Source organism: Bipolaris zeicola (genome assembly GCF_000523435.1).
Source record: "Bipolaris zeicola 26-R-13 unplaced genomic scaffold scaffold_98, whole genome shotgun sequence".
Taxonomy (NCBI): Eukaryota; Fungi; Ascomycota; class Dothideomycetes; order Pleosporales; family Pleosporaceae; genus Bipolaris; species Bipolaris zeicola.
In genome coordinates this window covers 21,191-34,207 of record NW_006912147.1, presented here as the reverse complement: position 1 = coordinate 34,207, position 13,017 = coordinate 21,191, and the positions used below count along the sequence as shown (strand labels likewise).

The window sequence follows — 13,017 nt, the reverse complement described above, 5'->3', positions numbered from 1 at the left end:
CCTCCGTAGCCACCTGACGGACGGTCGTTGTCATCGTCACGTCTCGAGCCGCTCCCGTAGCCTCCTGATGGGCGGTCATTGTCATCATCGCGCCTAGAGCTGCCTCCATAGTTGCCTCCTGAGCTACCACCATAACCGCCTGATGGACGGTCATTGTCATCGTCACGTCTTGAGTTACCTCCGTGACTGCCTCCTGAGCTGCCCCCGTAGCCTCCAGACGGGCGATCGTTATCGTCGTCACGTCTTGAGCCGCTTCCATAGTTACCTCCTGAGCTGCCTCCGTAACCGCCGGAGGGACGGTCATTGTCATCGTCACGTCTTGAGCTGCCGCCGTAGCCTCCTGATGGGCGGTCATTATCATCATTGCGGCCTGAGCCACCTCCGTAACTACCTGACGGGCGGTCGTTGTCGTTGTCACGTCCTGAGCTTCCGTAACCGCCAGATGGACGGTCATTGTCATTGTCGCGTCCTCCATAACCACCTGAGGTGCGATCGTTGGAGTTGCGACGTCCTGAGCTGCCTCCATAGCCACCGGAAGTGCGGTCATTATCATTGTTGCGTCCCGAGCTGCCACCATAGCCGCCTGATCTGTTGTCATCTCCATAGCCGCTTCCGCCGCCCCCGGAGTATCCCTCCTGGGACCGGCCAGACTGCTGACCGTACTCGCTGCGATCGTTGTTGTAAGACATTGTCAGATTATGGAGATCTGGTTCAGCATCAGTAGAGCGTAGGGGGAGGGATTGAACGGGTAAGGCAGGGTCTAAACACGCCGTGTAAAGGAACAAATTAAGCTTGCCAGTTCATCTGAGATACTTGCAGCTTATTTTGAGTTTGTTTGAATCTACAGGGGCAGCCCAATTGCCTGCGGGGTAGGTCTCAAGGCAATGGCAAGACAACGTGACAGATGCATAGAGGAGAAGCAACTTACTGTGAAAAAGAATCGAACGTTGGCACTGGTTAAGGTTCAATTGAGTTGTGAAAAAGGAGAAGAGAGAGTTGAGTTCATAAAAGCAGGAAATCAAGGTATCTAAATGGCAGCTGCGGCTGGAGCTCCCACGCGCCTGGTGCCCCTCCACAGACTCCCCGGTTTCCCTCGCCCCACTCCTAATGACGTATGCCTGCACCACCACGCTGCAGGATCATCGTCCATGATTCATGCCTCGACGCGGCTGGAGAATGTCACGCCAGCCAATTGAGCCGTGAATGAGACAGCTTTCCGTCTTCAATGTCATACTTGGCATTGCCTGCGGGGTCCACGCCAGACAGTATAGAGTATTACAGATTGCGTGTTCATATCCCTACGATCCCCACCCCGCGCTATATATACCAAAGTTTGTCACACTAACACGTCGAAGCCATGCTAAACTTGTCCACGGAGGTAAGGTCCCTTTCAAAGTGGAACCTAGCAGTCCTCGTCATCCTGGTACTCTGGCATAATAATCTCACATGACTTGTGCGTGTTATCACAACCAGTACAGGCATATTCAGACTACCCTCCTCCACAATAGCACCCTCTAACCTTTATCCTGGCTCCATCTATTAAATCCACAATTCAATTGTGACAGCCAATGATCCACCTTGAACAATATATGGGAACGCTGAGTATCACTGAAACATGACAAGCTCAGATTGAACTACATAAGTATTCATGTTACCTAGCCACACATGCGATGGAGAACTTCCACCGGGCCAGAGGTAAAGAGAATATCCCAACTCCTCCAAACTGCAAATGCAGTTGACCGTATGATGACAACGCTGTATACACTAGAACATAATTTTTATCCCACCCCTTTTCATGAGACATTCACCCCAATTAGGGCGAGCTTCGGCTAGATCTTACACCCCAGCACTCCTTCCCCCGCGTCGGATTTGAGCATTGAGCTATCCGTTTAGAGTGGCCTGCCACCAACGAAGTCACTCCACGACCTGACCTCGCTTGGGATACCCTCCTTCTTGGGTAGCTTCTCGCTCATACATTGAGCAAACAGGACTGCAGTCTGCAGCAAGTTAGCTTCCAGATTCATCAGTACAAAGCAGAAAGACTCACCTTGGGCTCCATAAACAGTGGCACACCAAAGTCGACGGCGTTCCTCCTCATAACGTAGTCCTCGTCGAACAGGCCGTTCGCCCTGTACTTGGCCAGGTTGAAGCAACCGCGGATGTTGTTCTTCTCAAACACCTCACGCAGCTTCCTCTTGTCATCCTTGGGGAACTCGATGACGTCAACAGTGACGCCCTCTGTGTTCTTCTCCAGAAGCTCCTTTACTTCCTTGTTGGCAGCAAGGAACCTGTAGCCAAGCGCGTGCACGTATTTGGCAATCTGGATCAGAGAGTTGGAGTGTAGTGAGCCAGGAGTGACATCACCACCGAACAAGAGACCCTCACCAGGCTGGGGGAGGCGGAAGTTCATTTGCGATTGCGCAGATGCCCAGTAGGCCTCGACAAGGTCCTTACCAAAGCAGGCCATCTCACCAGTAGACGACATCTCTACGCCAAGGTAGGGGTCAGCACCAGCCAACCTGGTCCAGGAGAATTGAGGGACCTTGGTGGCGAGGTAGTTCCTCTCCACAGCCATGAGATCAGTAGGCTCAGGGACGTCACGGCCGACAAGAGCCTTTGTGGCAACATCAATGAAGTTGGTACCAAGGACCTTGCTGACAAAGGGGAACGAACGAGAAGCACGGAGGTTGCACTCGATGACCTTGAGGTTCGGCTCAGAGCCCTCGACTTCCTCCTTGATGATTTGCATGTTGAAGGGACCAGTGATGTTCCAGGCCTTGGCAACCTTGTCGGCAATCTCCTTGACACGCTCTTGGATGCGCTTGTCAAGGTTAACTGGTGGCAGTACAAGGGTAGCATCACCAGAGTGAACACCAGCGTTCTCAACGTGCTCGCTGACCGCGTGAACAAGGACATTTCCGTTGGAAGCAACAGCATCGCAGTCAATTTCTTGAGCGCCGTCAATAAACTTGGTAATGACGACTGGGTGGTCGGGTGACACGTTGGAGGCAGCGAGGAGCTTCTCCTTCAGTTCATCCTCACCACGGATGACAGTCATGGCGGCACCAGAAAGGACGTACGATGGGCGGACAAGAACTGGGTACCCAACAGAGCTTGCAAACTTCTTTGCATCATCGTAAGAAGTGAGTTCCTTCCAAGCTGGCTGGTCTACACCAATTGAGTCCAGAATAGAAGAGAACTTGTGACGATCTTCAGCCTTGTCGATATCTGCGGGATCGGTTCCGAGAACCTTGGCCTTGCCAGACTCCTGCAGCTTCAGAGCAATGTTCTGGGGAAGCTGACCACCGACAGAGACGACAACTCCGCTGGCGGTTTCAAGCTCGTAGATATCCATCACACGCTCATAGCTGAGCTCTTCGAAGTAGAGCTTGTCGGCGACATCGAAATCCGTACTGTAGGTCTCTGGGTTGTAGTTGATCATGACAGTCTTCTTGCCAAGTGCGTTGAGGGAGCGGGTAGCGTTGACAGCGCACCAATCGAACTCGACAGAGCTTCCAATACGGTAGACACCGCTACCAAGAACGATGACACCATGGTCATCAAAGGTAACATCGTGCGATGAGGCGTTGTACGTAGTGTAAAGGTAGTTCGTGTTTGCAGGGAACTCAGCAGCCAAGGTATCAATACGCTTAACCCATGGCCTGATTCCAAAGCCGGTTCTGCGGGCGCGGACCTCGTCTTCTGTGCTGTTAACTGCCTTTGCAATCTGCTTGTCAGAGAAACCAAGCTTCTTGGCCTTGAGGATAATCTCCTTCTTGAGGCCGAACAGGCTGCCAATGTTCTCAAGTTCCTTTGTGCAGTCGACAATGTTCTGGAGCTTGTGCAAGAACCACTTGTCAATCTTAGTGAGATCATGAACCTTATCAACGGAGTAGCCTTCGTGGAACAGAGCTTGACCAACAGCAAGCCATCGTCGATCAGTAGGGTTCTTGAGCTCTTCATCGAGGCTCTCGCCGTACTTTTCACCCTGGAAACCGAGGTACTTGGGGTCGACTTGTCGGCAAGCCTTTTGGAAAGACTCTTCGAATGTACGTCCAATAGCCATAACCTCACCGACCGACTTCATGGAGCTGCCGATGTCGCGCTTGACATTCTGGAACTTGCTGAGATCCCATCGAGGCATCTTGGTGACAACATAGTCCAGACTAGGCTCGAAGTTTGCGGTTGTGGTCTTGGTGACGGCATTTGGTAGTTCAGGAAGCGTGTGTCCAAGACCAATCTTGGCTGCAGTGTAAGCTAGAGGGTAACCAGTTGCTTTGGAAGCCAGTGCAGATGAACGAGAAAGACGAGCGTTGACTTCAATGACACGGTAATCGAGACCATCTGGCTGCAGGCAGTACTGTACGTTGCACTCTCCAACAACTCCCAAATGCCTGACAATCTTGATGGACGCAGATCGGAGCATGTGGTATTCCTCGTCGCTGAATGTCTGACTTGGCGATACGACAATACTGTCACCGGTGTGGACACCAAGAGGATCAAAGTTTTCCATGTTGCAGACTGTAATGCAGTTGTCGCTTGCATCACGCACAACCTCATATTCAGCCTCCTTCCAGCCCTTGAGAGACTTCTCGACCAAGATTTGGGGTGACAGCGTGAGCGAACGAGCTGACAAGTTCTTCAGCTCTTCGGGGTTGTTTGCGAAACCAGAACCAAGACCACCCAGTGCATATGCAGCACGAACAATGATCGGGTACCCGACCTTTTCAGCAGCATCCAACGCCTCGTCTACCGTGGAGACGGCAATTGACTTGGCAATGGGAATGTTGATTTCTTCCAAAGCGCGCGCGAAGAGATCACGGTCCTCACTCGTCTTGAGAGTCTGGACGCTAGTACCGAGTACCTTGACACCATATTTTTCAAAAATGCCCTTGGCATCCATCTGGACACCCAGGTTCAATGCAGTTTGACCACCAAAGCTGAGGAAGATTCCGTCGGGCTTCTCCTTCTGGATGACATATTCGGCGTATTCGGGAGTTACAGGCAAGTAGTAGATTTCATCGGCGAGCACGTGGGATGTTTGGATAGTAGCAATATTAGGGTTGAGCAGCACGGATTTGACGCCGGCTTCCCTCAGAGCCTTGAGCGCCTGCGAACCTGCAATCCAATGAGCATATGGTCATTCTCGCGTAATTGTGTTTAGTGGTGTTTGCGCACCTGAGTAGTCAAACTCTCCGGCCTGGCCAATGCTAAGACCACCACTGCCAATGACCAGGACTTTCTTTACGTCGACAAGATCCTGTGCGCCAGAAATGACGCCGCTCTTGAGATACGCCTCGGCACTGGGCGCTGTCTGTGTCTTATTCCATGTTGATGCGACCTTTGTGAATGCCCGCAGTTGCCGGTAAACCGCAGGTGACTCAGTGCTGGAGCGGAGAGAAGTTAGAGGGCGAGCAGCGCGGGTTGTGAAGTTTCGCGAGCATGCAGAAGATGCCAATGAGCGAGTTTGACCTGTGAGGGTAGGTACGCGACGTGCTAGACGCCCGCAGAGAGCCATTTGCAGGCGGACAAGCGGCTTGAGGGCTGTGAGCTCGTTGTAGGTGGGAGCGACAAAGAAAGGCGACGCACGCGCTGGAAAAAAGTCGCTCGATGGCCGGCGGGGGGAATTGAAGAAGTATAGCTCGACCCTAGCGGAGCCAGAGCACAAATGACTCCCTCAAGGTTTATGAACAATCTGTGGGGAAAGCTGCGATGCGGCAGCCAAAAAAATCCAATGATGCGCAACGGACCAATCAGGCTATCTCCGATAACGCTCAGATAAGACCGTCGGCGATCACCAACTACGCAATGGAGAGGGGAGCTGTGAATTGCTTCAATTGCACGCTGACATTGCGCATTCAAATGTTCGCTCGTCGACGCGTGGTGACTCAGTCAAGACGCACGATCCAGTCTGTTACCGGCCTACCCGCCTCTCCATTGTCCCGTCTTGTCACCAAGAACCTCTCCATGCGGAGGACCGATTACGGCGCCGAAGATCGATCTCCATCCTCTAGCACACAGCGCCGATGAGCAGAAATTTTGACATCGTCTTGCAGAACTTTTCTCAATACAGTCATACGGGTACTAGCTTGTGTGTCTTGGCACACTTGCATCAACATTGCATTACTACTTTGAGACTCGGACACGCTTCATGGGTAGTCGTATTCCCCCCCAGAACATTTAGCATGATTCGTTGCCCGACCAACCCTAAACTATTTCCTGACGGCCTCGTGGAGCTAGCCGACAACATTGACAGATTTTGCAACTACAATAGCACAGTCATCGATGGACTCCAAGTTTTTTGAGAAGCTTTGTGGAGTCCTCGGCCCGTAGTACGGCGAAATACTGCTCGCTAGCATCGAGCCGGTGCCATGCGTGAGACTGCCTCGATCGCAGCGCCAATCTCCTCCCGTATCTAGTACATGGACATGTCGCGTTCTCTTCGCGGTAGACTCATCTCACCCTGCTTTTTTTGCTTTGTCTGCTGCCGCATGTCGCGCCTTGTACTCCCGCGGGCTCTCTAATGCTTTCTTCTGTACACCGCCCAATCGCTGCCTCAGACTCGGCTTGGCCCACATTCCAATCTGATCCTCTCGAGCCTTCTTCTCTGCTGCGCGGTACTGGTCTTCAGCAGTTCCAAACTCTGCACCTGACTTGGCTTCATATACCGTCGCCAATCCCGCCTTTAACATCTCCAACCCCACGTCTTTCTTAAAGAACCATCGGCGCACATAAACTTGGGCTACCACACGGTCGTACTGATCACGTCTATATATGTATGCGCGTACTCGGCGATGGTGGATAAGGCCAATGAGCCAGTCTTGGGCTTCCTTTGCAAAAGGCTGAGCCTCTCGGCCCCAGTGCGCAAGTTCAGGCGCGTCCACTCCAGCGATGCGTATATGAAGCTGTTGGTCTAGTTAGTTATGTATCTGATGGCCATGTAAGCCCAGGACAGTGCAGTTCGGGCTTGGGACCCGATTGACACTCACTGTCTGCTGAGCCAAAGCCTCTTTCGTAGTCGGCACCCTCTTCCAAGGTAGCCATTCCCATCCTGCTATTCTCCCGCCAGGCGTGTGGTAAAATCTGAAATTATCTGCGTCCCCTACGCTCGTGACTTGGCCAAATAGACTTCTGCGACGGAAGTAATCTGGTTTGATGTGGTTCACTGTTGGTATTCTTCGTAGGTAGGCCTTGTAGAAACGGAGCGCAGCAACCATTGATGCTGTTAGCGCGAGAGACGGAATCAGGGTCCGCGGTTCAGTCCATGACCCTGCAAAACTGGTCGACGTTGTTGGTGCGGTCCATGAAGGAAGGCCGTTCTTCTTTTCGTCGTCATCATCGTTGCCTGACCAGGGCCATCGCATCTTTCTTCTTCCTTGAATGCGAGGTCGCGGGAAAGGGTTTGTCTGGGCAGACGACGAAAGCCGACGGGTCGGCTGAAGCGATACTGCGTTAACCCTACGGAGATTGGCTAGCGTGGTTGAGCACGTGATTTTATCCCACCAAACATTGGATGTTTCTTATGCCAGGTTGGAATGGTTGTGAAATTAGGAAAAATGAACAAATTCACGTCTGCGGTTTCATCGCCGAACCAAAAAGAAAACCGATACAATAGTGAAGAGCAAACGTATGCCAAGGGGACAGGTTCAAATGGCAGGATTGAAGTATATCATGCGCAAAGAATCCGGGATTGCTACTGGTTACTCTGGATTACCTTGGTATCTTGATGCCATATGGAGCAGAAGTATATCACATAAGTCGAATCTCGTTGTCAGATGAGCTTCAAGAGCCGAGGTCCTACACGATTACCTTGTATGAGCTCACACTATATCATCATCTCACCATGTCAAATGGGGAACTGATTATTCGATCGTACTGGCTGACATATATTTTCATAAGGCATGAGCGATATCTCATATGCCTTTCTCTCTACTTTGAAGATGGGTATGTGCCAAGATGAACGGTTGGAAAGGCGAACGGCAATGATCGGTGTACACTAGATAGGTGGCAATATTCGGCTTCTAGACGTGTTGTAAACGCAGTATGGTTTGATACGGAGGCTGGCTTGCGAAGGAGAGTTGGTTTCTGCATAAGTTCATCAGCTGTCATCCAAACAGGAACGAGTCTAAACATCCATGCGTGAAAAGACCAACTGCAAGATCCTTACATTTAATGAGGTGGCTGGCGATCAAACTCATCAAGCGCATAGCATGTGCACCCAATGCGCTCCCGTTGGAGGCTCCGAAAATGTTGATAGGGTTGGCTGAAGCTTATATCACGATGTGCTGGAGCAATGTTCGCTTCCGTACGAGCGGGGTCAGCTACGGCCAACCAGTCACTTTGTTGACGCCAAGCTGTGCATCAACCATCTGAATCTTTACACGGATCCATTATCGCGATGACGGAGCGTGGAGGAATGTTTGAGCTAGTCGGAGAGGGCTGAAGTCAGAAACGACCGGGTTGGTTTCGACCGAGTTTGCCTAGGTGGGTATGGTGCGCTTCTTTCGTGCCTTGACCTCCATAAGTCTGGGCATCCGTCCATCACCTGTCTGCACCCTCCCACCATCGCTACAAGTTCAACAAGGTCCCTCATGCTTTGCAGAATACAACGTCGCCCGCTACCCGCTACAACCTTATCGCTGCGATTGTGCGGCCAACGGCTGATTGCGGCTCTGTAGCGGCTTCCCTGTCAGGTGCCTCTCCGTCTTTCCTCCTCGGATCTTTATCAATATGTTCTCCATCGCATCCACAGCCGATCCTACCGCGCTCGATGACGGCTCGTACCTCTTCGATCAGAATCAAGATGATCTGTTGTCATTGCCAATGTCCAATGATAGTATACATCTGAAAGGCGGTGTCGCACCTATACCTGGGTTTAGTAACTTGGGCTACGGCCGGGAATCGAGTGCATCGTCCGTGCACTACGGCGACTCGATTGATACATCAGAACCCAGCACAAGTCACGAGGGGGAAGGATCTACTCCAGGCACATTGGCAAATGGGTACACGACAAACTATACTCCTTCGCCACTGCAGCATCCATTTACCCCAAACTCGGCTGTTAACGGCACGACTGGTACCCAGAGAAAACAATCCTCTCATCAAAACCACGTCTCTTCACATACGTCTATCAACGAAAACGGCACGAAAGCTCATTCATCATCAAAAAAGCATCGGAGAGATGGCGCATTCATGGCGGGCACACCACATAGTCTGAGTGGCGAATCACAAGCATCTTCGACTCCTGAGCTTCCGCAATCACACGAACAACCAAAGAAGCATCGCAGGACAAATTCTCTCCCTGTCAAAGGGAAGACTGCCGAAATGAAAGCGAGTTCTAGCATACCTACAGATGTGTCATGGCCTGAATTCGGCCGGCAGTGCATTCTAGCAGCAGAAAACAGCCGGCTCAACCCATTCACCCTGCACCCCACCGAGTACAAGCTTTTACGTGAGCATGTCACTCACGCTCAGGTCACGATTTATCTGAACATCAGAAATGCGATCCTGCGCTTGTGGCATCGCAACCCTCTGGTATACGTCTCTCTCGAAGAAGCTGCAGGGTGCGCCCGTGACAAGCGCTACTTTGGACTAGCAAAGGTGGCATATCTATGGCTTATGAGACATGGATACATCAACTTTGGTTGCGCTGAAGTACCGAATAATGCTGGTATTCCCTCGAAATGCAAAGCAAAGACCTCGACAAGGCGGACAATCATTGTAGTTGGTGCAGGCATGTCGGGACTAGGTTGCGCTCGGCACCTGGAAGGAATTTTTGCCCAACTTGGAGATCAACTAGCAGATGCGGGAGAGCGGCCACCGAAGATTATCATCCTCGAGGCCCGTCCACGTGTGGGTGGTCGAGTGTATTCACATCCTTTTTTGAATCAATCCGGCTCTACACTTCCACCTGGAAATCGTTGCACAGCTGAGATGGGTGCTCAGATTGTTACAGGATACGAACATGGCAACCCGTTGAATGCGATAATCCGAGGCCAGTTGGGTTTGCCTTATCATGGTCTACGAGACAATACGATACTCTACGATTACGATGGCACGGTTGTCGAGAGAAGTCAAGACATACTGGTGGAGAAGCTGTACAACGATGTACTCGAACGGGCGGCAGCATTTCGAAACAAACCTACTGCCCACAGGACAGTAGAGGGTGATCGCAACTTGATGGCTTTTGGTCGTGAGCCCGCTGACGTTGGTGGGCCTACCATTGCAGAGTTAGAAGAGTCTGAGGCCCCTTTGTCAGCAGACGCGATAAGCACAGCATCAACAAAGCAAGAGAAGCCGACTACCGGGATAGAAAAGCTAGCGGGCAGAGCATATCAGTTGAGCGCTGGCTTCGATCCTGATGTCACAGCTGCAAAGTCGGTACAAGATATGGGATGGAAACTGAAGGATGGTGTGACGGGTGACCAAACATTGGACCTCGATACAATTGCAAAGGCATCCGAATACCCGACATTAGGGCAGACAATGGATGAGGGACTCCGACAATACCAGTCACTTGTCGACTTGAAACCCAGAGACATGCGCCTGCTCAGCTGGCACCATGCCAACCTCGAATACGCGAACGCTGTGAGTGTGAACCAGCTTAGTTTGAGCGGCTGGGATCAGGACATAGGGAATGAATTCGAAGGCGAGCATAGTCAGGTAATCGGGGGTTATCAGCAGGTCCCGCGCGGGTTGTGGCAATGTCCTAGCAAGCTGGACGTACGGTTCAGCACGGCTATCAAGACTGTCCACTACAACACGGAAGAACAGCGAGTCGGCAAGGCTGTCAAAATCGAATGCACCAACGGTGAAACATTTGAAGCTGATCATGTTGTGCTCACTACACCCCTGGGGGTACTGAAATCAGGATCTATCAAGTTCGAGCCCCCACTTCCTAGCTGGAAGCAGGATGTGATTGAACGCATGGGGTTTGGACTTTTGAACAAGGTGGGTCTCTCTATTCTGCCGACTGTGCGCTTTCTCACGACATGAATAGATTATCCTCGTGTATGAGAAAGCCTTTTGGGAACCGGATCGAGACATGTTTGGACTGCTCAACGAGGCTGAGCGCGAGGGCAGTATGCGGCCAGAAGAGTATTGTTCGAAACGAGGACGGTTCTATCTGTTTTGGAACTGTATAAAGACGAGCGGAAAGCCGGTACTAGTAGCGCTCATGGCAGGCGATGCTGCGCACTACGCCGAGGCGACGTCAGACGACCAGCTTGTCAAAGAAGTGACGGATCGGCTCGACGCAATGTTTGCGCCAAACACTGTCCCACTTCCGTCTGAGGCGATTGTGACGCGGTGGAAGAAGGATCCATTTGCTCGAGGCAGCTACTCATACGTGGGACCAAAGACACAGACGGGTGACTACGATGTCATGGCACGGCCACACGGCCCGCTGCATTTTGCTGGAGAAGCAACATGCGGCACACATCCTGCGACTGTGCACGGGGCGTACTTGTCAGGCCTCCGAGTGGCAGCTGAGGTTGCCGAGAATGTACTAGGGCCGATTGAGATAGCCAGTCCGCTTGTGGAGAAGAAAGCGATCAAGGCCGAATTTTCGACGACGCCGACAGCAGAGTCGAAGCGGCGATTTGAACCGGCTGTGGGACCAGGGCGAGAGAACAAGAGTGGGCGTGTGCAGCGCGATGAAGACTACGAAGCGGCCATTATTGGGGCCATTTTGGAGCAGATTGGCGAACGACCAATCAAGCCCGGGCGGGCAGGCGTCAACCCATTTCTGTTGTTCACGAAAGACTTTTGGTATATTTGCAAGCAAGAGTGTGATGAGGCGCACCGGGTCAAGAGTGGCAATGCTGATGCCAAAGCACCAAAGCAAGAGATTCGCAACGCAGTAGGGTTAAAATGGCGCACGGCAGAGCAGCATGTCAAGCAGCCATATCTGGATCAGGCTAGCAACGCGCGAGAAGATGCGACGGCAAGTGCAGTCGAGTTCAAGGAGCGGGTTGCTACTTGGGACAAGGAAGCAGCACGCATACGGCGGGAGTACATTCAAGCTCACCCGCCCGAGGGGGGCAATGAGGAGGTGATGCTCAACAGCCGCACGGCGATTGAGCTGGGGGCTGGCAAGCGACTGCGCAGGCTGTGAAGGTGGAGTGGTTGATGTTTTCGTGTTGTATCATTTTATGTGTTATGTAAGTGTATAGGAGCGCCGTTTGCATTTGCAGGCGTTTGTAGATAGGCCCGTATCCTTGTTGTTGTGGTGGTTGGGCAGGCGGGATGATAATTGATATTGGACCTCGCAGAGGGTTATTTTTAGGTAAGGGCAGCGACGCGAGATGGTTGTCAGTTGTCAGACCACTTGTGATGGGCGTCTACGCCACAGTTCGGCAGTGCATGCATGGTATGCGGGATATGTTGGGGAAGGCACGCTCCGCCTAGCAGCTGCTGTTTGTGTACTTGTTAGTCATGGCACGTGACGAGACGTATACCACTTACACCTGCATGTTGCGAGCACTATATGTGTCTCGTCCTGACGTCAACTGCCAAAACAAAAAAAGGCCATCGGAGCCCTGGTCGTGCCCAGCGTGCGGGAAGACGCTAGACGCATGGCCGTTGTCTCCAATGGCGATCTCGCGACAGCCGCCAACAAGCGCCATGCCTACTTGCCGTCGTGCTCCAACAGCCGCCGCGCCTGACTGGTGGGACTTTAGCCATGCATCGAGAGTGCTCTGGGCGGGCAAACTAGGCTGGCAGCGGTCGTGTCAAGAGCATTCGACGGCTCTACACATTTACATGTATGTGCATACATGCTCCATGTACTGCATTACAGTATACATGTACCCAGGCCCTGCAGTCGAGGACGGGCAAGTCGCAGGGTGAGACGAGGCAACGGGCGAGGGGGGAGGGATACTGGAGAGAACCGGTGGCAGCAGCGTTAGCCCCGTCCCGTGTCCCTGTGGCGGGGTCGAGTGGTCGAGTGCCCGGTCGTGGGGAACAGCCGGGCTTTCTCTGCTGCACGGCGCGCTTCTAGTAGCCTGCCACTCCTCT

At 52.4% G+C, this 13,017-nt stretch overlaps 5 protein-coding genes across 5 annotated transcripts in view; 2 read left to right on the top strand and 3 right to left on the bottom strand.

The window, feature by feature from the left end:
• Positions 1–689, bottom strand: part of COCCADRAFT_37671 (uncharacterized protein) — a gene marked incomplete at both ends in the record, with an annotated part of 1,543 nt that extends 854 nt beyond the window's left edge. The window contains one exon of the mRNA XM_007715138.1: positions 23–689. Coding sequence (XP_007713328.1) covers positions 23–689 — 667 coding nt within the window. The remainder of the gene's footprint in view (positions 1–22) is intronic.
• Positions 690–1,031: 342 nt separating this feature from the next.
• Positions 1,032–1,196, top strand: COCCADRAFT_98915 (uncharacterized protein; the record flags this gene model as incomplete). Its single annotated transcript, XM_007715137.1, has 1 exon — positions 1,032–1,196. One exon carries the CDS (start codon positions 1,032–1,034, stop codon positions 1,194–1,196), a length of 165 nt encoding a protein of 54 aa, XP_007713327.1.
• Positions 1,197–1,889: 693 nt separating this feature from the next.
• On the bottom strand, positions 1,890–5,518 carry COCCADRAFT_27095 (uncharacterized protein; the record flags this gene model as incomplete). Its single annotated transcript, XM_007715126.1, has 3 exons — positions 1,890–1,997; positions 2,048–5,118; positions 5,179–5,518. The coding sequence occupies 3 exons, from the start codon at positions 5,516–5,518 to the stop codon at positions 1,890–1,892; spliced, it is 3,519 nt and encodes a 1,172-aa protein (XP_007713316.1).
• Positions 5,519–6,458: 940 nt separating this feature from the next.
• COCCADRAFT_37669 (uncharacterized protein) lies at positions 6,459–7,364 on the bottom strand (the record flags this gene model as incomplete). Its single annotated transcript, XM_007715136.1, has 2 exons — positions 6,459–6,905; positions 6,990–7,364. 2 exons carry the CDS (start codon positions 7,362–7,364, stop codon positions 6,459–6,461), a joined length of 822 nt encoding a protein of 273 aa, XP_007713326.1.
• Positions 7,365–8,730: 1,366 nt separating this feature from the next.
• COCCADRAFT_5899 (uncharacterized protein) lies at positions 8,731–12,115 on the top strand (the record flags this gene model as incomplete). The annotated part of the gene is made up of 2 exons (XM_007715120.1): positions 8,731–10,950; positions 11,000–12,115. The coding sequence occupies 2 exons, from the start codon at positions 8,731–8,733 to the stop codon at positions 12,113–12,115; spliced, it is 3,336 nt and encodes a 1,111-aa protein (XP_007713310.1).
• Between the last annotated feature and the right edge of the window lie 902 nt (positions 12,116–13,017).